The sequence below is a fragment of the Lipomyces arxii genome, assembly GCF_038497795.1.
Source record: "Lipomyces arxii strain Phaff 12-163 unplaced genomic scaffold V1512scaffold_1, whole genome shotgun sequence".
NCBI lineage: Eukaryota > Fungi > Ascomycota > Lipomycetes > Lipomycetales > Lipomycetaceae > Lipomyces > Lipomyces arxii.
The window spans coordinates 450,351-472,744 of NW_027117700.1; the positions used below are offsets into that span (position 1 = coordinate 450,351).

Consider the following 22,394-nt stretch of genomic DNA (forward strand, 5'->3'; position numbering starts at 1 on the left):
CCTGGCTATTTTTGGTGCTACACAGGGGTCAAAATCGCACGTGATTTAATTGAGTGACAGTATTGTCACAGGGGTTAGTTAGGGTATTTAGGGTTGAACACGCCGTCAAAGTCTTCGAGAACGAATACCGGCGCACTTAAACTATTTCGGCTTCAATTGTCATTTGTAGTTGCAATTGATCAGATTTGACTTGGAAAAGCGACCGTTTTAATTTACAGTCATGTCTGTTCTTTGTACTCTTCCATTGGACTATATCAAGACCCCGGACGCTCCTGTGCAGCCGGCGGAGAGCACTGAATGCGGTGTGCGAACAACTTCGTATCCGTCCATCAAGAACGCGCCTTTACCAGCTGAGGGACCTAGTTCCAAGCAGTTTAACAATTTGCTGCTCTTTGGACTTCTACTGGGTATTCCGTACTACTTTACTCATAAGATCCATGGCGGATTGAAGACCTTTATCTTTTTGTTTGTTGTGCTGGGCATCCCAATTCTTGCATCGTTCTGGACTATTGCTTCCACTTTCTCTCCACGTCTGAATACCAAAGTAAAATACCCTGGCAAGGGAGTTGAGCACTATCTTGAGTTTAAGGAAGAAAGCGACAAGATCAAGTATTCTGGACAAAATAGGATTCCAATGGAGACATTCCATGAAATGTACTTTGATGGAAAGGTGTCGTTTAAAGGTGATGCGCTTGATGTGCTTGAATATCGTCATGATTGGGCCAGCTTTAGATTTACTATTTCACTGTACAAATTTTTCTTGACTGGCATGATTCCTGAAGTCATCATGCACACTCGATCGCAAGGTTTGTTGCAATAATCACGGCGTTGTATAGTTGTGTAGTCGCTGATTCGTTGACTTAGATGAGGAACAAGTTCGTGATCACTATGATCGGGGTGACGATTTCTACAGTTGGTTTCTTGGCCCACGTATGATCTACACATCTGGCCTGATCAGCGACATCAACCGTGAAGAAACTCTCGAGGAGATGCAAGACAACAAGCTGCGCGTTGTCTGCGAAAAGCTGCAATTGAAATCGGGCGAGACCATGCTCGATCTCGGATGTGGCTGGGGTACTCTTGCAAACTTCGCATCGACCCAGTACGGTGCTCATGTCACTGGCATCACGCTCGGTCGTAACCAGACCAAGTGGGGTAACTCTCGTCTCGAAGAATCCGGAATCCCAGAGTACCAGAGCAAGATTCTGTGCTTAGACTACCGTGATACGCCTACTCCTCCTAATGGCAAGTACAAGAAGATTTCGTGTCTCGAGATGGCTGAGCATGTTGGTGTTCGCAAGTTTGGCACTTTTTTGAGCCAAGTCTACGATATGCTTGACGATGACGGTCTTTTCATTCTCCAGATTGCTGGTCTTCGTAAATCGTGGCAGTATGAAGATCTTGTCTGGGGTCTATTCATGAACAAATACATTTTCCCCGGTGCCGACGCGTCTACTCCTCTTGGATTTGTCATTGACAAGCTCGAAGGTGCCGGATTTGAAATTGCTAGCGTCGACACTATCGGAGTACACTACTCTGGTACGTTGTGGCGTTGGTATAGAAACTGGATGGGCAACAGGGAAAAGGTCGAGGCGAAATACGGACCAAGATGGTTCCGAATTTGGGAGTAAGTTTGGCTGACACTATGGTGAATCTGTGACGCTAACAATACAGATATTTCTTGGCTTACTCGACTATTGTCTCTCGCCAGGGTGGTGCCAGCTGTTTCCAGATTGTGCTTCGTAAGAACCTGAACTCATACCACCGTGTGGAAGATATCCCCAAGCAGTATGGTCTCAAGGTCCCACAGCCACCTTCCGGCAACATCTGGCTTAAAGAATAAATATTTATAAGGATCCAGCCAAAATATCTTGCTTGGTACAGGTGATCATTGATGTATGAATATGAAATATGAGTTATAATGGGAAAATATGTTACATTTGACTAAAAACCAAGACCGTAAATTTTATGCTTCCAAAGACAAAATATTTAAAACACGTCAGGCAGACGTTCAACCACGTATGAGTGTGAGCCCACACTCAGTATTGGCACACCAGGAATCTTTCGTATCCTTCGCTTCAAATCCGCATCATTTGTCGCCACGATATAACATTTGTGCTGTTTTTAAGTACTGTACTCTTCATTATATACATATAACATACCTGCATGACTCTGCTAACTAGACAGTCATCCGCGTAAGTGCCCTTATGACTACACTTTATCCGTTCCACCTGTTCGTCTCGTGCAATCTTCAGCGCAATTCTATATCGCGGCCCAAGTTTCTCCAACTCAGCCATGACACAATCTGTAATCATTGGTATGCACTTAGCATATAAAGAGTCCATCATGCCTCTAAACAAATCGATTTTCTTTTGTATACTAAAGTTAATGAAATTGGTATCGATCAAGACTTGATATGGCGGTGAAAGAGACTGATTGAATTGGAAGAACAATGCAGACGAGATTTGTGGACTAAAACCGTTAACACCAGCGCATGAACAGAAGTCGCAGTTTATTTACACTTCTTTAACTAACTCAGAGTCTTTTGTCTGTATCTTTGCTGTTGTATCGACTTGATGTGAGTTCCTATCGGATTATTAGAGTGTATTCAAATTATTGAATATGACAAGATCTACTTTTTAGCGTCTTTGCTCGACATCACTCGCTTCACCATTGCGAATTTTCTTGTCTTCTTTGCTTTACCCATTTTGTTTTGCTGTGAGATGTGCTTTGTGTGTAGAATCAGATTCCAGTTGGGAGAACATTTTATTTTTTCAAGCCGCGTAAAGTGTAAACAGCAATAAGGGTATTGTGTCAAATTAATGTCAGTGCGACAGTTCGGACGTGAATAATAATGAATCTCAACATATAAACAATGGCGACTTCACAGCTACTTCCATTAGGTACCTATAAGAGTATGGTAATGATTAAGGTTGATTTAACACTTACAGAACTTGTTGATAAGTGCGTCGGATCTCGGATCTGGGTCGTTATGAAGACAGACCGGGGTATATTTTATGTCGCGTATGAATGCTGGAAGTTATTGACGGTTTGATTAGAATTCAGTGGGACTTTATTGGGCTTTGATGACTTTGTTAGTATGTTAACTATGAGGGTTATGTGTTATATGCCGGTTAACAATTGATAGATATGGTATTGGAAGATGTCACAGAGTAGTAAGTGACTTCATGATGATAGCATACACTCAGTCTAACATTGACAGCGATACTATGGGTAACCAGACACATTTGCCTAAGATTTTATTAAATGGAAACAATATCTGCATGGTAATTTCACATACAAAAACGTCTATTTTTAACTGACAATTATAGCTGATTCCTGGCGGCGAACCAGGGGCAGACGCAGCGTCTGAATAGTTTTGGCTGGATGTATAAAAGTAACGAAACTTGTACTATAAATTCATTTAAGTTGTTGTTATTGCTAGTGTACTAAATACAGATATACTACGCTTCATTCCCAAATGTTGTCCATGGATACAAAACATTTCCAAACCCAAAATGCTGCACCACGGGAAATTTACCTAAGACTTCTGCGTTATACATTTTTAACAGTCCCCCGTGAACTTTAGACCAGAGGTGGATACCTGAAATGTCGTACAAAACAGGCGAGTGTTCAAAAAATGGACCTTTCTTAACCTATTGATTCCCATTAGTCCAGCCACTGAAACCCATCAACATAAATTCACCTCATAAATAAACGCAATGGCACTGAAGTAAATGTTCACATCCTTCTGGGCTTCCACTATATCTTTGTTCATGACCGCGCTCGGACGAGGTATCCCATACAACGTCATCTCACTCTCCTTCTTTTTTTTCCTAGCCGGCGGCATCATTTTTGCCAGCTGTGGTTTTTCTGCCTCTAACTGAGGCGGCTCAAGCCTTTCTTCAATTCCTCGTAGTTGCGCGGCACCGATGATGTACGGTAAGTGGAAATGATCATCCAAACCCCAGACTCCGTGACTACCGGCCGGTTCAAGCGTGTACGTCCGAACAACGCGTCTGATTACTTTAAAGTACCGATCAAATATGCACAAAACCTCTTTGCCAGTTATACCACCTGTATCTTCCTCGTCGTGCTCAATTGCACAGCCAACAGGTCGTAATGCACCTAGATAAAAGCATCCACCGAAAAAAGCCATGAAACTAAGCTCATGCCCTGTACCAAAATCTAGTCGCTGATTTGACCCCAATCCACCCATTAAGTATCCTTTCAGCTCAACTGTTGCCTCAACAGGCACGCTTTTCTCGTTTAACATCTCTTCAATCAGCGGTCCTATCGCATTTTCGACCGCAGTGTACCAAGTTTTGTAAGCCGGGTTGCCGAATCGACGTGGGCCTGTCACAGGTGGATTCTCTGTCACCAGCGAGTCAAGCTTGTCTATGATCTTGAGTATTCCACTAATTCCAGGTGACAAACCTTCTTCAGACCGTGGAGTCTGGACTTCAGCTACCACGTTTGAAATGAACGCAAGCAAAAACTGAATCCGCGCGTACCCCGTTGTTTTAACAAAATAAACCAAGTCGTTTGCACTGTGTATCCGCTTCTCAAGACCGTGGCTGTGGATCAATCGTCTAAGGACTGTCGACGGCGGAGGAGGGAACACGGGATAGCATACTTGTGGTGGGGAAATGCTGCCGTTGATGTTAGCATGATGCTCACGATGATGATGGTTATGATGATGAAATTGCGCCGAAAAAGATTCGCCTGTTGGAGTCGATACTTCACTTTGCGGGTCCATTGAGCGCACTGATAGTTTTGAGTAACGATCCCATTGCATATATGACGACGCCGCACCAGTTCATACATAAATTCCAGACTCCATTGCCTGTAGTACTCTTTGATCCTGCACGTTCAAATTGCAAATGTGTATTGATACCATGAATCTAACTTTAAGAAAAAGGCTTCGCGATGCTCAGACACCGACACAAGAAATAGCGTCGTTTAATGACTCGAACTCGCGATTTAGCCAACGCGACAATGCTGATGCTTCCATTGAATCTGGCACAGATCCACACAGTTGTGTTGGCGCCAAACAAGACTCTACAACGTATGCGTGTAAAAGAACGCGTTTCCCTGGTTTTGACAATATCGACTCTGGACTAGATACAGATATGGACGTCGATTGCGAGCCACGCAACATCACTGACGCGTCATCAGTCAATCCTGTTGTGTTTATCAATAATTACCACGCCAGAACAGGCTGGTATGATACAGCTGATGGTGTTCGTACGCTGCTCAGCCATCATGGCCGCGTTTGAGTTGCTACTGATTTCTGTTTACTTTTACTTGCTTCTGTTGCTTTAGGTGTTTAAATTTAATTTGTAGCCTATGGGTTTATTTGCTATGAATGATTCCTTTTAGGCCTTGTATATAATTTGTGTAATCAAAACAATCAAGCTATATCAATATCCAATTGCTCTCGTGAACAGCCCATACTTCAGCAGGAGAACTACTCGTCTACAGAGCCGCACAATACTCAACCGAGCCGCACATATTTAGATTAGAAACAAGGCTATTAGTGTAGACATGTACGCGAAACCAAAACGAGATGCTTACGTGAGTCGTAATAGACGGTGTTGCAATTTTACTTGAGAGTATTTGCAATTACATAGTCATTGTGGCTTTTGTATCTTTATCAAGTTGCGATTCACATCTTCGCCGGTATAGCGGTACTAAATCAGAGTGCACGCATGACTGTTGAGAATTAGTATCAGTCAGTTATCTGCTAAAGCAGGTAGTACTGACCATCACCTAAGTACTATCGGTTTTTATCGCTTTAGTACTACTGTCTTACTATACATTTAGTAGTTGTGGCTAGTAAATGGGTTGCTCAATCTACATGCTTTCATTCCTACAGCCGCTGTATGCTCAACTCTACGATCTTTGCTTGACTACTGCAGTACTGCGTTAAACTTAGATATTCCGGTCTTTCGTGGAATTTCATGGTATAGTCGTAGCGGTCATATACGGAAACCTCAAAAGACCAATCATGAATGACAGCTTAGTCCGCAGCTAGCTGGAAAAGCCACTGCATAAAACTACTAAGGTAAAAAGTGATGATGTGCTATTTACATAATATATACATTCAACCTATGTGCACTTCCAGTAAATGGCTGAGCCTTCAGGTCCACACACGACAGTTTCTTCAACTTTCCTTCCTCGTTTCGTCTTTCCCGCCGACAACTGCCGTCTACTATTCATCAATGCAGTCAGTTCCTCACCCTCAAGCTCGTGTTCAGGCTTCGTCTGCAGCGAGATCAACGAGTGCATATGCGTCGGTCTCGGCAAGTTGCTCCGTCGCCCATTGCCAAGTTGGAACAAGCTGTTCCCGCCCCAGATCATAAATTCACGTTGCACTTTAGCGCCTGACTCGGATACGTTGTCGAGAACAGCCGCGATGTGGTTCTTGCCCACGCTGACGTACCGAATAGGGATCTCAGTCGGCTGGCCAGCGGATTCAGAAACTAAAATGTTAGTCTATCGTAAACATGCGTAGTCGACTTACATTCAGTGATTCCACTTAGCGCACGCACCCGGATTGGCGTGCCCTGCATGTGCAAATAGCGCCCGGTTCCGTGCTGACCGTGAAGTCCAGACCCACTAATCCACAAATCTGCTAAATTCTTCTTCCTGTTACGGACCGAAAACAACGATGTGTTCCCGCCGGCGGCTACAAACTCACACGTCACGTCAGCCAATCCCCTGGTATTGTAAAGTTTGTCAAGCGGGAGCAGACTCGGGATGGGAATAAACGCAGTCTCAAGCGTGTAGTCGAACCCGAGCTGCCCATGAGAGTTAGATCCGAACGACCATACGTGTCCTTCGTCGTCGCGCACAATAGAATGGCATTCACCGGCAGCAAGTTGAACAATGTTTATGTTGCGCAACGTGGCAATCTCGTATAGTTTCTCGGGTTCAATCCCACCAGGCTCGTCGTCCTCCAACAGAATTGGGACACCGAGCTGTCCTTCAGTAGAATATGCTGGATTATCACCCGTGATACAAGAAAAGACCTTGCCTTTGTTTGTCAGGATAAGCATGTGATGGTCGCCAGCAGCAATCTGCTTTATTTTTTCAAACCTCGACAGAGGGACAGTGAGTGCACTGAACGTCTTTGAGCGACTAAAGAATGCAAACATTGAAATATACCATCGCTTGTCCTGCATTTCCAAATCTCCCAGATCCTGTTGTCTCTTTGATCCTGGAATACAGTACACCTTGTCTCCATCGGCCGTTAGAGCGTAGATTTTTCCTTGGCTGATGACCGCGCTACCAAGTTTCTTTCCAGACAGCACGACACGAGGAATCAGTGACGTAGAATCGTATCCGTCTCCCCACTGCAGAAGATCTCCATTAGCAGAGATTGCGACTGAACATATTAATCGGAGCCATAGAATAATGCAAATTGCATACCTCCAAAGTCTTCACCCAGAACTAAATCACGGAGTTCCATACCATGAAAGTATGGGATTTCCCTAGGGGTTTTGACTGCAGCATCTGGAAGTCCGGGAGCGGTAATGTGCTTGCGATTAGATCCCCAGACATATACTACATTTGTTAGCTTCTTGTGCTTGCCAGGTAAGATTGACAAACCTCCAATATTGTCGAGTGCTTGTTCAGCATAATGTGTTTTTGTCAAGTAGAACGCAGCTGCACCAACAGAACCAGCAATTGCGGCCCGGAGAAGAATCACAAACCTGGCGCGATTTTGTGAGGTTTTTGTAGATGTGTGGGCCAATCGTGTGGTGTCAATTTGCAATTGACGACAAGCCGAGGCCCGAGATATGCATGCTACATCAGCCACACCATATACACGCATAGAGAAGCGCGAAATCACTCTATATGAGATCATTTTGAGCGTGCAAATTAAGTCAAATATGTGAGAATATCGTGGGCACGTCCTCGAGGAAGACAATAAATCATACATTCCGGGTAACCATATGCGGCTCAAAATATTTTCAACCCCAACTTTGCTAGAAGTACCGAAATTTTTAATCACACAGTGGTAAATGGGTTCAATCAGAAGATCGAAAACGAAGCGGAGAACTCGGTAAGCTAATGCCAGATATACACATGAGATTTTGAGCTAACTATCAGTGATTTGGACCAAGTTCATGAGGATCTGTCGAGTGAAAAGAAAGTTGAGAAGTTATTGAATCAACCTCTTGACGAGACCAAGCCAGGGTTGGGACAATTTTACTGTGTGGCATGTGCAAAGTACTTTGAGACTGATTTTGCCGATACAGCGCACCGACGGGGTAAGAATCACAAGCGCCGGGTTAAAATGTTAAAAGAGCAACCTTTTTCACAAGCGGAAGCAGATGCCGCTAGCGGACTTGGAGTTGAAAAGTACATGAAGTTTGTCAAGGATTATGAGGATTCAAAGAAGAGGGTTGAGACACAAGTGAATAAGCTTGAGAAAAAGGGCAAGGAATATGTGATGGAGGTTGAATAAAAGCTGAAAGAGAAAGAGTTGGCGTTTGGAATTGCTTTATTTACAAAATGATAATTAGGTAACTTAACTATTTACTTCTTGGAATGAGGTATGCCCTGTTGAGTTCGAGTGAGATTGCGTTTGTTTCTGACCTTTTAAAACTTGACCACAGACGTTACATCTGATTGAGAATGAAGCCGTGTCTGTGTAGTAATGTTTCTTCTTGAGCTGTCCTACCAAATCTTCAGCCGATGCCATGACCTGGTCACCTATGAGTCCCGAGTCAAACACGGTCTGGTCAAACTCTGCCATGCCTTCGACACCAGCTGGGGCAAGCGCCAGCGAGTCGTAGTGGATTCCACTGTAAATGACAACGATGAATGTTGGCTTGCCTGGATTGAAAGAGTCAACTCTGCCTGTGGCAACGTCGATAGAGTTGATTGTGATGTCGAAATGGTTTGCGAGAATAGAAATCTCTATGGCACCACCCCAAGAATTATCGCGGGTGATCCACTCACAGTACTGAGCTCTCGGTCTTCCTAATACAGCATCTGAATATTCAATCGGATCTTCGACAATAGCTGAAGCAACCAATGATCGTAGTTCATGCATGGTGTCGAGATTATGTAAAATCGAATATCCAATTGCGCGAAACAGACACGAATTGTCATCTTCCATAACTCTGAGAACAACAACGCTCTCAGGACCACATTGCGCTTCAGGTGGTCTCTTGTCATCTGAAGTCTCTCGTTTGGCTAAACTCGGAGCCTGGACAGATGATCCAAATGAATCCGCCATCTTCATTATATCAGCCGGCAACGCACTCGACACAGTTGACATAGCAGTAACAGTGAGTTGATCGCCTGATCTGACAGACTCTGTTAAAAACACGCCTTCATTCGAGAGATCGATTTGTTTAGGCGGAAATCCCACTTTGACTTGGAATTCTGTATCAGCAAGTTCATTAAATGAAAGCAATTTAGCCACTAATTCGCCAATAACAGCATCGTCTTCAAATGTCACTATTTCAGTTGCTGATGAAGGTAATCGTAGCTTTAGTTTGATCATTTTGAGTATGAGGATTGGTGTTGTGGCGTAGAGAGTGATTGTAAAGAACAGTTGGGACCATCATCACTCGGTCAGTTCTAAAGGCATCATCACCACTATAAATGTCAACAACCCGAATACGAACAATTGCACAGCTATCAGCTGCAGCAAAAGAGTATGATTTTAATCCGAGTTTGCATTTAAAGTACTGGATCAGATCTGCGTCTGCTGTGCTTCGTCAAGCTCATGTTTATGACGACGAGAAGGCGTACTCGGATGCGTACGTCTTATATCTGAGATACGCTCAACTCGTGCTTGAGAGTCTGCATACGCATCCTGAAGCGCGTAGACCGCATGAACGAACGCACCTGTTAAAATTAGATAAAGTAAGTCTACTGTGCATTGTGATTTCCTTTGATCTTTTCTGATTATTTTGAGTAGGAATTGAACAAAGTATTAGAAAGATTACAACAGCTGAAACCGATACTCGAGCAACAACTTGAAGAGTTTCAACAGCATGAGCTGCAGACTCAGATTCGACGAGATCAACTTGCAAGTCAACGGTCATCCAGTAATGTCGGGCATGAACAACAAGTTGACATTGACCTGCGTGGACTTGGAGTCAAAGACCACCCTGAATTGCAGTCAAAGGAAGATCAATTACGACAAAGACAAGAAGAACTTTGGCACAATGAATTGCTTCAACAACAACGACGGCAAGAAGAGGTTCAGCGACAGTCACAATCACCACCACCATACGCACCTATAGAACTGCCACCTCCTCCGCCTCAAGTCCCGCGACGACCAGATACCGCACACATCATCATGGAACACAAGTCAAGAGCAGCAAACGAAGCCGGAGCCTCGCTCCGTACCGTGTTTTTGCCCAATCAACTCCGTGCATCTTTTCTTGACCTGGCGTTGCCGAACACTCGCAGGAAACTTGAAACTTGTGGTATTCTATGCGGAATATTGAACAGAAACGCATTCTTTATTACTCATCTGGTAATCCCCGACCAAGAATCTACAAGTGATACATGTGCTACAAAAGATGAAGAGACACTTTTCAATTTTCTAGACCAGAATGACCTCTTCACGCTAGGCTGGATTCACGTACGTAAACTCTCTCACTATTTGCATCACTAACAGAACAGACTCATCCTACCCAAACATGCTTCCTCTCGTCCGTCGATTTGCATACCCAGAACTCGTACCAACTCATGCTACCAGAAGCAATAGCAGTTGTCTGCGCTCCAATGCATGAACCTTCGTATGTCTCTTCTCTTGCTGACTGATTTCGTATCGACTAATTCCCTAACACAAACAGATGGGGAATCTTCAGACTGACTGATCCACCCGGCATCAAGGCAATCACCGATTGTCGCCAGCCGGGCACTTTTCATCCGCATTCTCAAGCAAACATTTACACAGACGCCAAAATGCCCCCCGGTCATGTCTCATCTCGCGACGGGTTGCCATTTCAATTAATAGATCTGCGTCCTAAATGAGCAGCTACGTCAAATGCCAATGATACGTTCTATACAATTTGAATACACACGAAACGTAAGACTACTTTTCAGCCCATCCCAATGCCGCCAAACTTGCCCGTACTGACGCCTCTCCATTGATCTTAATCTCCTGCGTGTCCTCTAACTTCTCGCCTCTGCTCTTACGAACCTTCAAGTCCTCAATCGCGCGCAACTTCTTCATAAAACCCCGGAACTTCTTCTCGTCAGTCGGGTCCATTTTCGTGCCGTTAGCAGTAATGCCGAGCCCTGGCGGCGGCGCAACACCGTTCGATCCAGCAGGCGGTGTCATCACGGCAGGACTCGCAGTCTCGACCTCATCCCGCGCCTTCTTTGCCTCTCGCTTTTTCTTGTTCCGCAGTGCAGTCTTAGACAGATTCAAGTCTTCGTCAACAGGTTCAGCGGCACCAGGCACAGTTCTCACACCAGGTAAACGCCGACGCACTTCTTTCACCGCAGCTGCAACTCCACCCTCGTCCTCACGCTTGAACAGCATCGGCGTCGCAGACCCTCGAGCATGAGGCGGTCTATATGCGCCAGCAGTCTTGACCGGCGTCGTGACTTCGACAGTTGCCGCGGACGAGTGCACGGTCGGCGGCGGCGAGATGGCTGTCCTGATCGGGTACCGCTCAACTGGCTCCGGTCTCCAGCTCGCAGAAAACAGCTCGTTCATCTCGCGCGCAAACACGAGCTTGCCGGACACGTGGAAGATCTTAACGCCGTTGTCAACTCTGAGCCGAGGGGACGTGGTCGCAAACATAAGGTATCGACCGTCGGGTGACCATTCACACACAGATGTGTTGGAGCCGTTGACAGTTGTGACTTTAGAATATTCGTTCTGGCAGTCGTAAATATCGACTTCACCCTGCAAATTCCCGAATCCAGCTACAATTAAAAACCGTGCATGAGGAGAGTATAGGATCGTGTTACGAGGACCGATTGGAAGGGATCGGATGGGATCGCCTCTGTTGTTAAAGATCGTAGTCTTGGCTGGCATGTATCCGTACACAACGGCAAACTCCTTTGAGTTTGGTGACCATGCGACGTCATGGATGGGACCTTCCTTATCGAGCGCAATCCGACTATCGTAATTTCCGGCAATTCCACGCAAATACAAATTAGATTCTCCGTAGTAACTCTTTCCGGTCTGATCGACTTCCGTCTGGGCAAGCACTAACAGACTCGTTCCGATAGCGTTCCACTGGAATCCCGCTTTCTCAGCCTTAAACAGCGACTTGGTAGACAATGGCTGTGAGAAATTGGGAGCATTATACACCTGTACGGTCGCAGCCCGACCCTTGAGTTCGGGCACAAACACGGCAATGTAATAACTTTGACCAGGCGAGATTGCAAATGCAGAACACCCGTCAATTTTCAGCTTGAATGATGCCGGCGTGCCTAATTTAGCCGTTTCAAAAAATTGTAATTCGTTAGGAACTAGCCGGGCGCAGAACTTCTCGTCAAAAGTGAATTGGAAATTGCTAGAAAAGCACAAATCAATACATGTTCCTATCCGTAAAGTGACAAAATCAAACATACTGCATTGTCTGCACTTTCTGCAAAAACTGCGCAACCTTTTCACCATTCGACACTTGCCAGATTTTAAAGTTGTAGTGTACAGTTTGACCTTCGTCTATTTTGAGCGGGCGCTCGTACGTGCACAGATACGACCCTTTTGGAGAAAACGCAAGTTCGACCGCACCAGTCACAGTAAGCGTTTGCGTGACTGCACCGGTATTAGAGTCCACAATGAACACAGCATCAGCGGTCGTGTAAGCAAAGAAATCCCCAGATGGCGCGTAGACACATGTACGCAATGTGCCGGATGGTCTAAATCTGTTAGAAAAGCAATAGAACGTGTTTCGTCAACGTACTGCTTAAATCCAGGGATATCATCATAGGCCGGCGCGGACTGCAGCAATCCGATCGTTTTAGACGTTCGGTCTTGACGGTCAGGTTAGCAGTTGTAGTTTCTCATCAGAACAAGCACAAACAGTATAGTTGAGGAATTGGCATATTAAGAACCGTATAGCAATTGATCTCGCGGTCAAAATAAAAAAAGGTTCGGGAATTCAATCAAGTATAAGCTATGTTACGCTTTACTGCCGTTTAATTGACAAGAAAACGATGGCTGCGACGGGGGACCTGAAGTCGTGAAGGTGCTCGTGAAGGTCAAGAAAGCCCACCCTAAAATTTCGTAAACGTTCTACTTTTCTTGTAATTGGTAAGGGTTTTGTGTCGAAGTATACAGATGGTAGCATATATTGAACAGCAAATTAAGCAATAGTAGCTAGTAAATACAGTCTAGTCTTATTTAGGATTCATTGGCTGCTCAACAACACTGATCTTGCGTTTGCGAGGCGTCGCTTCGAGTCGCGGATCAATTGCAGGAACCTGGGCCACCGATGAAAGTGAAAGCTCAACAGGCAGTTCAGGAATCGGACACATTGACGTGTTGGCGGTGTCCTGCATGAATTGAAAACTGAGATCAGTCGTAGTCGTGTCGGGAGAAGACGACACTTCCTGGATCTTAAGTGAGACGGCATTGAGTCGTTCGGCCTATATTCAGTTAAATTCAAAATCGCATTTAACGGTACATCATCGTACGACAACGAGGATGTTCTCAGTTGGATCAAAATATTTCTCGTAAATAGAGTCCCGGACAGTAATTGAACGGACAAGGGTAGGGATGTGTGCGGCCGAATGTTTACGTCCATGCTTTGATTTCGAAGAATGGAATATTAACGCGCCTTCTGCCTGTAAAAGCTGAAAAATTGGAGTAACTTCGTCGGGTTTGAGCGCCATATCCCTACAATAATCTTCAATAAAATCAGGCTTAAGCGGTCCTGCAATGTACCGTTTGCGCCTGTCAAAAAATACTTTGAACCCCGATCTGAATAATGCCAACGTCTTGATTTTATTGGTAAATTCCGGTGTCAACCTTCCGAACTTACATTCGCAGCAAAGAAAAACAGCGGACAGATTTGGATCGCGCAGACTACGATATCCGTAGCAAGCCAAATGTTTCCAGCCCTCGCAGCGACTGCACTGGACAAGGTCAAACATTGAGTCATCACACGATCGGCCGCAATCGCAGTCAATCACGACCTTGTCATGAGTGTCAACAAAACTATTTGTTGACCCAAGCACGTTTCGGTGCACCCTCTTCTGCGGGTCTTTTTGTTCTCGATGTGTAGTCGCAATGAGAGGAGTAATCGTCAGGTTCTGTACAGCTGAGACAGTCTTAGCTAGCTGCGAACCCAATTCATGCTCGTCACGTCCGACTTGCTTGTTTTTTTCATTAGCGGTTTTCTCACGCAACACTTTTTTCTTCAATTGACTGGTACGTTTCTTTTTTGGCGGTGACAGCCGTACGCCCGTACTAGCCGCTGTTGACTGACTTGTCGGCTGACCCGTCGTGACGTGACCATTAACGGCTGCCGGATTTGGAGCGCCGGTTGGAGTTGCAGAGAGCAAAGAATGAACTGTTTGAGTTTCCGTACCTTGAGTGCCATCGTCAAATTGGGACTGATTAAACTAAATTGGGTAAGTGAATAGAGTTTCATTTTTAAGAAATGTACTGTTTCAGACCATTTGATGCAACGCTTGACGGGTTTGGTCGAGAGATTGAGAATTGGTGACTGGATTGGGCACGGGCCAATTAAGTTCTGCCGGGTCAAGCTGAGTAATATCGTTTGGTCGTTCAACCCTGACCCGTTTTCTCTGCTGCTGCTGATTTGATTGGAATTGAGAGGAGGCTGTAGCAGGCTGGCGCTCGGGTAGACAAGCAATTTTCAAAGAAAGCGCGTGCCAACCGGTATTAAGAATGCCGGCATTTTGCCGATCAAGAATCTCGTCTTCTTGCAAGGAAAACTGAAGTGCACGTTCCTCCCCGGCATCTTTGAAGCCTGGTGGTTGATAATCCAGGGGGCAAGAATCATCAAATAGGAGCCTAATGGTCAGATAGCGATCGTCAGGCAAGGGAGGCAAAGTTTGTGTCAGCATGATAAACCTACGCATCATCTGCTGTAAATTTTTGCGAGCCTCTGTATTAGTTACACCCCCTGCCTGATGATGACCCAATGAAGGTAAAACAGGTTCCCCAGTTGAGTCAGTAATGACAAACTCGGGAGTGTCATCGCGATAGGCAATATTAAAGGTATATGACTCGGTAATATCATGCGGATGGCGCGGATCCAAGTAAATGGCAAATAAAACGGCTCGGAGATATTTATGCTCAAGAGCATCAAAGATCCCGCGCTCGATCCAATCCAGAAAAGTATCAACTTGATCAGATAGACCTCGTTTGAGCTTTTTTATTCTAACATAATCTCGAGCATTAAGAGGACTGTCAGTTGGAGCAGCAGATCCAATAAATTTCTCTTCGTCATAGTTATCGTCTGAAAAGATGCCCCTAAAAACAGTAGTTAATCTTAGTTGTTTAAAAGAATTTTGATGGTGTTACTAACCTTAAAAATGTTAAACATCCAAATGCTGCAGATATGAAGGTCTGCAGTAATTCTTGAGATTGTTTTAGAGTAGTAAATTGCTGAACAGTACTATTTACACTGGTGCTAGTAGTAGTCTGGAATGCTTGAGCCATCGCGATGGCAGAGACGCGTTTGTTAGTGTGCAGAAGAACGCGTCAAGAATTCAAGACGCGTAGCTAAAGCATAGTCACGTGATATACTAAAGTTTAATATAGAGCCAAATCGAGCTTAGCGGAGTACAATAATAAGGTTTAGTGTTGTTCACGCGTCGCGCATCTCACGCGAATGCACAAACACAGAATGTACTATGCAGTTATTGTTGCACGTACACCACGTTCAGGTACGAGAAAGGCAATATTAGTTTGGAGCACATTCCACAAACTCGGACTACTGTAGAGACCTGTACTGTGTTACCCATAACAGACTTATCTATTTATAGTTACAAAGGAGCCTAAATTTGTGTGCTTCAAAATTTAGACTTTTCTCCTCCTTCTTCGTCGCTTCTTCTTCTTCCTCTCGCTCTCTTCTTTTCTTTCTCTCCTCCTTTACCACTTTCTTCTTCGTATAGTCGGATTTCATTTTCACGCGTTATATCAACCGTGAATATTAAAGTAAGTCTTTTCAATTTATAAATTGCTTTTTGTCGTGTTCTTCAGCTTCACTTTGACCATATGAAACCCCTTTTTTTATAGGCGCGTTTGCTAACGGAATAGATGACTTCCCGCCATCAGTACGAAGACCCCTCCCAGGGTAATAATGGACAACAAGCTCAGCCTTATTATGATGATGATTATGATGATAATTATGAACAATATGGTGAACAAGGCGCATACGCAGATGGACAATATTATGACCCTGAAGACCCAAACTACGCGGATGCTTATTATCAACAGCACGGCTTTTATCCTAACGAGGCTCAACCTGATTACTATGGCGAACAATACGTAGGCGATTATCCTCCTGATGCCTATCCTGCTTCTCCTGCCGATGCTTATGGTACGTTAAGTTTTTGAAACCTCAATGCGACGCGCGACTTACACACATACTTCTACAGATGGTCCCGCTAATGTTCCTTATGCTGGTGAACCTGTTCGTCCAAAAGGAAAACGTCGTGGTCGTGACTCTGAGGAAGAGTCTGAGACCTTCTCTGACTTCACTATGAGGTCTGATATGGCGCGCGCTGCTGAAATGGATTACTATGGACGCGGTGATGAGCGTTATAACCAGTACGGCCAACCGGACTATGCGCCTGGCCGTGCTCGTGCTTATCGGCCTTCGTCTTCTCAAGTTTCTTTCTCTGGTAACCGCTCTTCCGGCGCGTCGACCCCTGTTTATGGTCTCGACTATCAGAACGGAATGCAAAACTCACCTCAATTGTCGCGCGAACCGTACCCTGCATGGACCGCAGACAACCAAATTCCATTGTCAAAGGAAGAAATTGAAGATATCTTTATTGATCTGACCAACAAATTTGGTTTCCAGCGCGACAGCATGCGTAACATGTTCGATCACTTCATGATCCTGCTCGACTCGCGTGCGTCGCGTATGACTCCTAACCAGGCTCTACTTTCTCTCCACGCAGATTATATTGGAGGTGACAATGCCAATTACAGAAAGTGGTACTTTGCTGCTCATCTTGATTTGGACGACGAGGTTGGTTTCCGCAATATGAAAATCGGCAATCAAAAGAGGAAGTCAAAGTCAAAAATGTTTCGCAAGAAGAAAAACGCAGTTACCCCTCAGGTATTGCCTCTTGATAACCCAGAACAAACTCTTGAGGAACTCGAAGGTGATGACTCTCTGGAAGCCGCTGAGTACAGATGGAGAACCAGAATGAACCAAATGTCTCAGCATGATCGTGCTCGCCAGCTTTCTCTTTACTTGCTTTGCTGGGGTGAAGCCAACCAGGTTCGATTCTGTCCAGAGACCTTGTGCTTCATCTTCAAGTGTGCCGATGATTTCATGCGATCGCCCGAGTGCATCAATCGTGTCGAGCCTGCTCCCGAAGGTGAATTCTTGAACAATGTCATTACCCCATTGTACATGTTCATCCGTGACCAGGGCTACGAAATCATTGAAGGCAAGTACGTCCGTCGTGAGCGCGATCACAAGGACATTATTGGTTACGATGATATTAACCAGCTTTTCTGGTATCCTGAAGGTATCGAGCGCATTGTGCTCGAAGACGGTACCCGTCTTGTTGATATTTCTGCTGCAGACCGTTATCCTCATTTGCGCGAGGTTGAATGGAAGAACGTTTTTTTCAAGACGTACAAGGAGACTCGTTCGTGGTTCCATCTTGCCGTCAACTTTAACCGTATCTGGGTTATTCACGTCGTCATGTTTTGGTTCTTGAATGCATACGCGTCGCCTACTCTTTATACTAAAGATTACAACCAAATGATGAACAACTCACCTATGCCTCAGTCGCGCTGGTCGTCTGCTGGTCTTGGTGGTGCTGTTGGTACTTTGATCAATATTGTTGCTACCTTGTCTGAATGGGCTTTCGTTCCGCGCAAATGGGCCGGTGCTCAGCATCTCACTCGTCGTCTTCTATTTTTGATTGTTGTTTTCATCATCAACTTTGCTCCGTCGGTCTACATATTTGGCTTCACCAAGCTTGATGAACACAACAGTGGTGCTCACGCCTTGTCAATCGTCCAGTTTTTCATTGCTGTCGTGACTTATGTTTACTTTTCGGTCGTCCCATTGAGCAACTTGTTCCCCGACTTCCGTGCTCGCAACACACGACGCTACGTCGCAAACCAGACTTTCACTGCCAGTTTCCCGAAGTTGAAGGGTAATGACATGTGGATGTCGTATGGTCTTTGGGTCGCTGTCTTCCTTTGCAAGTTTGTTGAGTCTTACTTTTTCTTGACCAACTCTCTTCGCGATCCTATTCGTGTTCTCAGTGAGCTCACCGTCACTCGTTGTACCGGCGAGAAGTACTTTGGCAATGTTCTTTGCAGACAACAGGGTCACATCGTTCTGATTATGATGTACGTCACGGACTTGATTCTGTTCTTTTTGGACTCGTTCTTGTGGTACATTTTGTGGAACGCAATTTGTTCAGTTGCTCGCTCGTTCTACCTTGGTGTCTCGATTCTTACACCGTGGAGAAACATTTTCTCGCGTCTACCTAAGCGTATCTACTCAAAAGTCTTGGCCACTACCGACATGGAAATAAAGTACAAGCCTAAGGTTTTGATTTCCCAGATTTGGAACGCTATCGTCATTTCTATGTATCGTGAGCATTTGCTTGCCATTGACCATGTCCAGAAGTTGCTATACCATCAGGTTCCATCGGAGCAGGAGGGGAAGCGTACTCTTCGTGCGCCTACCTTCTTTGTTGCTCAGGAAGATCACTCGTTCAAGGCTGAGTTTTTCCCTGCCGGTTCCGAGGCTGAGCGTCGTATCTCTTTCTTTGCTCAGTCTCTATCGACACCGATTCCTGAGCCTTTACCTGTTGATAACATGCCTACTTTCACTGTTTTGGTTCCCCATTACTCAGAGAAGATTTTGTTGTCGCTCCGTGAGATTATTCGTGAGGATGACCAGTTTTCGCGTGTTACTTTGCTTGAATACTTGAAGCATTTGCATCCTACAGAGTGGGAGTGCTTTGTCAAGGACACCAAGATTCTGGCTGAAGAGACCGGTGGCTACGCTGGCAATGGATCTATGAGCTCTGAGAAAGATGAGGACAATGTTAAGAGCAAGATTGACGATCTTCCCTTCTACTGTATTGGATTCAAGAGCGCTGCTCCTGAGTACACTCTTCGAACTCGTATCTGGGCATCGTTGAGATATCAAACTTTGTATCGTACTATTTCTGGATTTATGAACTACAGCCGTGCTATAAAGCTGTTGTACCGTGTTGAGAACCCCGAGGTTGTTCAAATGTTTGGAGGAAACACTGACAAGCTTGAGCGTGAACTCGAGCGCATGGCTCGTCGCAAGTTCAAGTTTTTGGTTTCAATGCAGCGATTGGCCAAGTTCAAGCCTGACGAGATGGAGAACACCGAGTTTTTGCTCCGCGCGTATCCTGATTTACAGATTGCATATCTTGACGAAGAGCCACCGTTGAATGAAGGCGACGAGCCCAGAATATTTTCTGCTTTGATTGATGGCCACTGTGAGATAATGGAGAACGGCAAGCGTCGTCCCAAGTTCCGCGTTCAATTGTCAGGCAATCCTATTCTTGGAGACGGAAAGTCTGATAACCAGAACCATGCTCTTATCTTCCATCGTGGTGAATATATCCAGTTGATTGATGCCAACCAGGACAACTATCTTGAGGAATGTCTTAAGATCCGATCTGTTTTGGCCGAATTTGAAGAAATGACGGTTGAGAACGTCAACCCCTACTCGCCTACTGTTAGCGACGAGCCCGTGTACAGTCCAGTTGCCATTTTGGGTGCACGTGAGTACATTTTCTCTGAGAACATTGGTGTGCTTGGTGATGTTGCTGCCGGAAAGGAACAGACCTTCGGTACTTTGTTTGCTCGTACTTTGGCTCAGATTGGAGGTAAGCTGCATTATGGACATCCTGATTTCTTGAACGCCACTTTCATGATTACTCGTGGTGGTGTTTCTAAGGCACAGAAGGGATTGCATTTGAACGAAGATATTTACGCCGGTATGAACGCGTTAATTCGTGGTGGCAGAATAAAGCACTGCGAATACTACCAGTGCGGTAAGGGTCGTGATCTTGGATTTGGCTCGATTTTGAATTTTACAACAAAGATTGGAACTGGTATGGGAGAACAGATGCTGTCGCGAGAGTACTACTACTTGGGTACTCAGCTTCCGCTTGACAGATTTTTGTCGTTTTACTACGCTCATCCTGGATTCCATATCAACAACTTGTTTATTATCTTGTCTGTGCAGTTCATGATGTTGGTTTTGTTGAACATTGGGGCTTTGAAGCATGAGACTATCAGCTGTTACTACGATCGGCGTTTACCTATCACTGATCCGTGGTACCCTGTTGGATGCTATCAGATCAAACCAGTCGCCGACTGGGTCCAGCGTTGTATTCTCTCGATTTTCATTGTGTTTTTCATTTCATTCATTCCTTTGATTGTACAGGAAATCATGGAGCGTGGAGTTTGGCATGCTGCAAAGCGTATGGGTAAACATTTTTTGTCTACGTCGCCGTTGTTTGAAGTGTTCGTATGTCAGATTTACGCACACTCGTTGTTGTCGGACTTGTCTGTTGGAGGTGCGCGATATATTGGCACTGGTCGTGGATTTGCGTTTACTCGGATTCCGTTTTCGGTGCTATATTCTCGATTTGCTGGACCTTCAATCTACTTTGGCGCTCGATCGTTTATGATGTTGCTCTTTGCTACGCTTTCTATCTGGAGTGCTGCGCTTTTGTGGTTCTGGATTTCTTTGTTTGCGCTGTGCGAGTCGCCGTTTTTGTACAATCCTCACCAGTTTGCGTGGACAGATTTCTTTATCGACTACCGTGATTTCATTCGCTGGTTGTCACGAGGCAACACCAAGTGGCACAAGAATTCGTGGATTGGATACTGCCGGTTGTCGCGTACCAGAATCACTGGATACAAACGCAAGACGTTGGGAGACGAGTCGGAATCGGCCATGGCTGACAGCCCTCGTGCGCATTTCACGAATGTTTTCGGCAGTGAGATTTTGGGACCGATTGTTATTGCTGCAGCCTGTGTGATTCCTTACTTTTACATCAACGCGCAGACTGGTGTCAGCAACGCACAGCCGGTTAACTCCGTTCTGCGTTTGGTTATTGTGTGTCTCGCGCCTATCGTGATCAACATTGGCGTTTTGGCCGTTTTATTTGGGCTGGCATGCTGTGCTGGACCATTGATGGGCTTGTGCTGCAAGCAGACTTCTGCAATTATCGCCGGTATTGCTCACGGTATTGCTGTAATTGTTCAGATTGTGTTTTTCGAAGTCATGTGGCTTTTGCAAGGATGGGAGTTTACCAAGGCGTTGTTGGGCATGATTGCTGCCATTTCTGTCCAGCGATTGATTTTCAAAGTCTTGACAACGTTGACTTTGACACGCGAGTTTAAGCATGATCATGCTAATCGTGCATGGTGGTCTGGCAAGTGGTACGGCTCCGGTATGGGTTGGATGGCCTGGACCCAGCCATCACGCGAATTTGTATGCAAAATTGTTGAGTTGTCGTCGTTTGCCGGCGATTTCATTTTGGCGCATGTTTTGTTGTTTGTCCAGGGTCCTGCATTGTTCTTCCCGTTTGTCGACAAGTGGCACTCGATGATGCTATTTTGGCTGCGTCCGTCGCGTCAGATCCGACCGCCAATTTTCTCGATGAAGCAGACTAGACTTCGCAAGCGGATGGTTAGGAAGTACGCTACGTTGTACTTCGTACTTCTGATTGTGTTCGTCGCTCTGATTGTTGCGCCTGCTGTTGCTGGTAAGTTTCTAATTTTAAAATTTGAACAAGGCTAAATATGATGCAGGCAAATATGTTCCCGATACTTTTGCCAATGACTTGCCAGAGACTTTCCAGGGACTGATTCAGCCTACTGGACAGGACCATAATGACACGTATGGTTTAATTCAAAGTGTTAAACGAAAAGATAAGACTAACTTCAATTTTTAGTGGCCCATACGCCCCAGCCTCGATCAAAGCCTCGTTCTCGAGTCTGTCATCAGCGGCACGGATGTTCAGAAGCACTCAGGGAGATTACTTTTTCACGAGCAGGGCGAATTAAAGGAATTGAAAAGGAAAATAAACTAGAAATGACGGGAATGGAAATTGGAATAAATCACTATTATTATTACTATTGTTATTATATTTATTTTGTATTATTAAAGAAGGCGAGAAATAGAAATATGTTTTGTTTTATTTTTAGCTTTTGCACGTGATAT

General features: G+C 45.1%; 11 protein-coding genes across 11 annotated transcripts; 5 read left to right on the plus strand and 6 right to left on the minus strand.

Annotated features, from left to right (window-relative positions):
• Positions 1-134: 134 nt before the first annotated feature.
• V1512DRAFT_231827 (S-adenosyl-L-methionine-dependent methyltransferase) lies at positions 135-1,948 on the plus strand. Its single transcript, XM_066913996.1, has 3 exons — positions 135-806; positions 865-1,627; positions 1,675-1,948. Exons 1-3 carry the CDS (start codon positions 221-223, stop codon positions 1,841-1,843), a joined length of 1,518 nt encoding a protein of 505 aa, XP_066774117.1. The 5' UTR covers positions 135-220; the 3' UTR covers positions 1,844-1,948.
• V1512DRAFT_256149 (Fcf1-domain-containing protein) lies at positions 1,883-2,740 on the minus strand. Its single transcript, XM_066914952.1, has 4 exons — positions 2,637-2,740; positions 2,521-2,586; positions 2,163-2,472; positions 1,883-2,118 (listed from the first exon to the last, which is right to left on the minus strand). The coding sequence occupies exons 1-4, from the start codon at positions 2,705-2,707 to the stop codon at positions 1,990-1,992; spliced, it is 576 nt and encodes a 191-aa protein (XP_066774118.1). The 5' UTR covers positions 2,708-2,740; the 3' UTR covers positions 1,883-1,989.
• A 120-nt stretch (positions 2,741-2,860) lies between these two features.
• V1512DRAFT_256151 (LSM-domain-containing protein) lies at positions 2,861-3,472 on the plus strand. The gene is made up of 6 exons (XM_066914953.1): positions 2,861-2,903; positions 2,952-3,008; positions 3,060-3,098; positions 3,149-3,176; positions 3,224-3,287; positions 3,333-3,472. Exons 1-6 carry the CDS (start codon positions 2,876-2,878, stop codon positions 3,375-3,377), a joined length of 261 nt encoding a protein of 86 aa, XP_066774119.1. The 5' UTR covers positions 2,861-2,875; the 3' UTR covers positions 3,378-3,472.
• V1512DRAFT_200629 (Phosphotyrosyl phosphatase activator) lies at positions 3,465-4,759 on the minus strand (the record flags this gene model as incomplete). Its single annotated transcript, XM_066913201.1, has 2 exons — positions 3,465-3,656; positions 3,707-4,759. The coding sequence occupies 2 exons, from the start codon at positions 4,757-4,759 to the stop codon at positions 3,465-3,467; spliced, it is 1,245 nt and encodes a 414-aa protein (XP_066774120.1).
• A 1,309-nt stretch (positions 4,760-6,068) lies between these two features.
• V1512DRAFT_218367 (regulator of chromosome condensation 1/beta-lactamase-inhibitor protein II) lies at positions 6,069-8,151 on the minus strand. Its single transcript, XM_066913625.1, has 4 exons — positions 7,615-8,151; positions 7,435-7,569; positions 6,527-7,390; positions 6,069-6,485 (listed from the first exon to the last, which is right to left on the minus strand). The coding sequence occupies exons 1-4, from the start codon at positions 7,946-7,948 to the stop codon at positions 6,112-6,114; spliced, it is 1,707 nt and encodes a 568-aa protein (XP_066774121.1). The 5' UTR covers positions 7,949-8,151; the 3' UTR covers positions 6,069-6,111.
• On the plus strand, positions 8,007-8,606 carry V1512DRAFT_256156 (uncharacterized protein). Its single transcript, XM_066914954.1, has 2 exons — positions 8,007-8,071; positions 8,119-8,606. Exons 1-2 carry the CDS (start codon positions 8,031-8,033, stop codon positions 8,474-8,476), a joined length of 399 nt encoding a protein of 132 aa, XP_066774122.1. The 5' UTR covers positions 8,007-8,030; the 3' UTR covers positions 8,477-8,606.
• V1512DRAFT_231844 (uncharacterized protein) lies at positions 8,497-9,666 on the minus strand. The gene has a single exon (XM_066913997.1). It carries the CDS (start codon positions 9,521-9,523, stop codon positions 8,540-8,542), a length of 984 nt encoding a protein of 327 aa, XP_066774123.1. The 5' UTR covers positions 9,524-9,666; the 3' UTR covers positions 8,497-8,539.
• On the plus strand, positions 9,588-11,183 carry V1512DRAFT_256159 (uncharacterized protein). The gene is made up of 4 exons (XM_066914955.1): positions 9,588-9,888; positions 9,944-10,615; positions 10,657-10,772; positions 10,830-11,183. The coding sequence occupies exons 1-4, from the start codon at positions 9,625-9,627 to the stop codon at positions 11,008-11,010; spliced, it is 1,233 nt and encodes a 410-aa protein (XP_066774124.1). The 5' UTR covers positions 9,588-9,624; the 3' UTR covers positions 11,011-11,183.
• Positions 10,860-13,446, minus strand: V1512DRAFT_7557 (eukaryotic translation initiation factor eIF2A-domain-containing protein). The gene is made up of 4 exons (XM_066918502.1): positions 13,023-13,446; positions 12,903-12,972; positions 12,568-12,858; positions 10,860-12,509 (listed from the first exon to the last, which is right to left on the minus strand). Exons 1-4 carry the CDS (start codon positions 13,042-13,044, stop codon positions 11,072-11,074), a joined length of 1,821 nt encoding a protein of 606 aa, XP_066774125.1. The 5' UTR covers positions 13,045-13,446; the 3' UTR covers positions 10,860-11,071.
• A 180-nt stretch (positions 13,447-13,626) lies between these two features.
• On the minus strand, positions 13,627-15,631 carry V1512DRAFT_200420 (HORMA domain-containing protein; the record flags this gene model as incomplete). The annotated part of the gene is made up of 3 exons (XM_066913188.1): positions 13,627-14,556; positions 14,620-15,442; positions 15,498-15,631. 3 exons carry the CDS (start codon positions 15,629-15,631, stop codon positions 13,627-13,629), a joined length of 1,887 nt encoding a protein of 628 aa, XP_066774126.1.
• A 410-nt stretch (positions 15,632-16,041) lies between these two features.
• On the plus strand, positions 16,042-22,377 carry V1512DRAFT_256169 (1,3-beta-glucan synthase component-domain-containing protein). Its single transcript, XM_066914956.1, has 4 exons — positions 16,042-16,129; positions 16,232-16,514; positions 16,573-21,936; positions 21,983-22,377. The coding sequence occupies exons 2-4, from the start codon at positions 16,232-16,234 to the stop codon at positions 22,123-22,125; spliced, it is 5,790 nt and encodes a 1,929-aa protein (XP_066774127.1). The 5' UTR covers positions 16,042-16,129; the 3' UTR covers positions 22,126-22,377.
• The last annotated feature ends 17 nt before the right edge of the window (positions 22,378-22,394 follow it).

Bases quoted from the DNA above. Each gene is read 5' to 3' on its own strand.
- V1512DRAFT_231827 (XM_066913996.1), top strand. From the start codon at position 221: ATGTCTGTTCTTTGTACTCTTCCATTGGACTATATCAAGACCCCGGAC. The intron at 807-864 runs GTTTGTTGCAAT...TCGTTGACTTAG, and splicing joins CATGCACACTCGATCGCAAG to ATGAGGAACAAGTTCGTGAT. The intron at 1,628-1,674 runs GTAAGTTTGGCT...CTAACAATACAG, and splicing joins AGATGGTTCCGAATTTGGGA to ATATTTCTTGGCTTACTCGA.
- V1512DRAFT_256149 (XM_066914952.1), bottom strand. From the start codon at position 2,707: ATGGGTAAAGCAAAGAAGACAAGAAAATTCGCAATGGTGAAGCGAGTG. The intron at 2,587-2,636 runs GTAGATCTTGTC...ATAATCCGATAG, and splicing joins TCGAGCAAAGACGCTAAAAA to GAACTCACATCAAGTCGATA. The intron at 2,119-2,162 runs GTATGTTATATG...ACTTAAAAACAG, and splicing joins TAGTTAGCAGAGTCATGCAG to CACAAATGTTATATCGTGGC.
- V1512DRAFT_256151 (XM_066914953.1), top strand. From the start codon at position 2,876: ATGGCGACTTCACAGCTACTTCCATTAG. The intron at 2,904-2,951 runs GTACCTATAAGA...TAACACTTACAG, and splicing joins TTCACAGCTACTTCCATTAG to AACTTGTTGATAAGTGCGTC. The intron at 3,288-3,332 runs GTAATTTCACAT...TGACAATTATAG, and splicing joins ATGGAAACAATATCTGCATG to CTGATTCCTGGCGGCGAACC.
- V1512DRAFT_218367 (XM_066913625.1), bottom strand. From the start codon at position 7,948: ATGTATGATTTATTGTCTTCCTCGAGGACGTGCCCACGATATTCTCAC. The intron at 7,570-7,614 runs GTTTGTCAATCT...TAACAAATGTAG, and splicing joins AGCACTCGACAATATTGGAG to TATATGTCTGGGGATCTAAT. The intron at 6,486-6,526 runs GTAAGTCGACTA...CTAACATTTTAG, and splicing joins GCTAAGTGGAATCACTGAAT to TTTCTGAATCCGCTGGCCAG.
- V1512DRAFT_256156 (XM_066914954.1), top strand. From the start codon at position 8,031: ATGGGTTCAATCAGAAGATCGAAAACGAAGCGGAGAACTCG. The intron at 8,072-8,118 runs GTAAGCTAATGC...GCTAACTATCAG, and splicing joins AAAACGAAGCGGAGAACTCG to TGATTTGGACCAAGTTCATG.
- V1512DRAFT_231844 (XM_066913997.1), bottom strand. From the start codon at position 9,523: ATGATCAAACTAAAGCTACGATTACCTTCATCAGCAACTGAAATAGTG.
- V1512DRAFT_256159 (XM_066914955.1), top strand. From the start codon at position 9,625: ATGTCAACAACCCGAATACGAACAATTGCACAGCTATCAGCTGCAGCA. The intron at 9,889-9,943 runs GTAAGTCTACTG...TATTTTGAGTAG, and splicing joins ACCTGTTAAAATTAGATAAA to GAATTGAACAAAGTATTAGA. The intron at 10,773-10,829 runs GTATGTCTCTTC...TAACACAAACAG, and splicing joins GCTCCAATGCATGAACCTTC to ATGGGGAATCTTCAGACTGA.
- V1512DRAFT_7557 (XM_066918502.1), bottom strand. From the start codon at position 13,044: ATGCCAATTCCTCAACTATACT. The intron at 12,973-13,022 runs GTTTGTGCTTGT...CTGACCGTCAAG, and splicing joins GCCAATTCCTCAACTATACT to ACCGAACGTCTAAAACGATC. The intron at 12,859-12,902 runs GTACGTTGACGA...TAACAGATTTAG, and splicing joins GATATCCCTGGATTTAAGCA to ACCATCCGGCACATTGCGTA.
- V1512DRAFT_256169 (XM_066914956.1), top strand. From the start codon at position 16,232: ATGACTTCCCGCCATCAGTACGAAGACCCCTCCCAGGGTAATAATGGA. The intron at 16,515-16,572 runs GTACGTTAAGTT...ATACTTCTACAG, and splicing joins TTCTCCTGCCGATGCTTATG to ATGGTCCCGCTAATGTTCCT. The intron at 21,937-21,982 runs GTAAGTTTCTAA...AATATGATGCAG, and splicing joins TGTTGCGCCTGCTGTTGCTG to GCAAATATGTTCCCGATACT.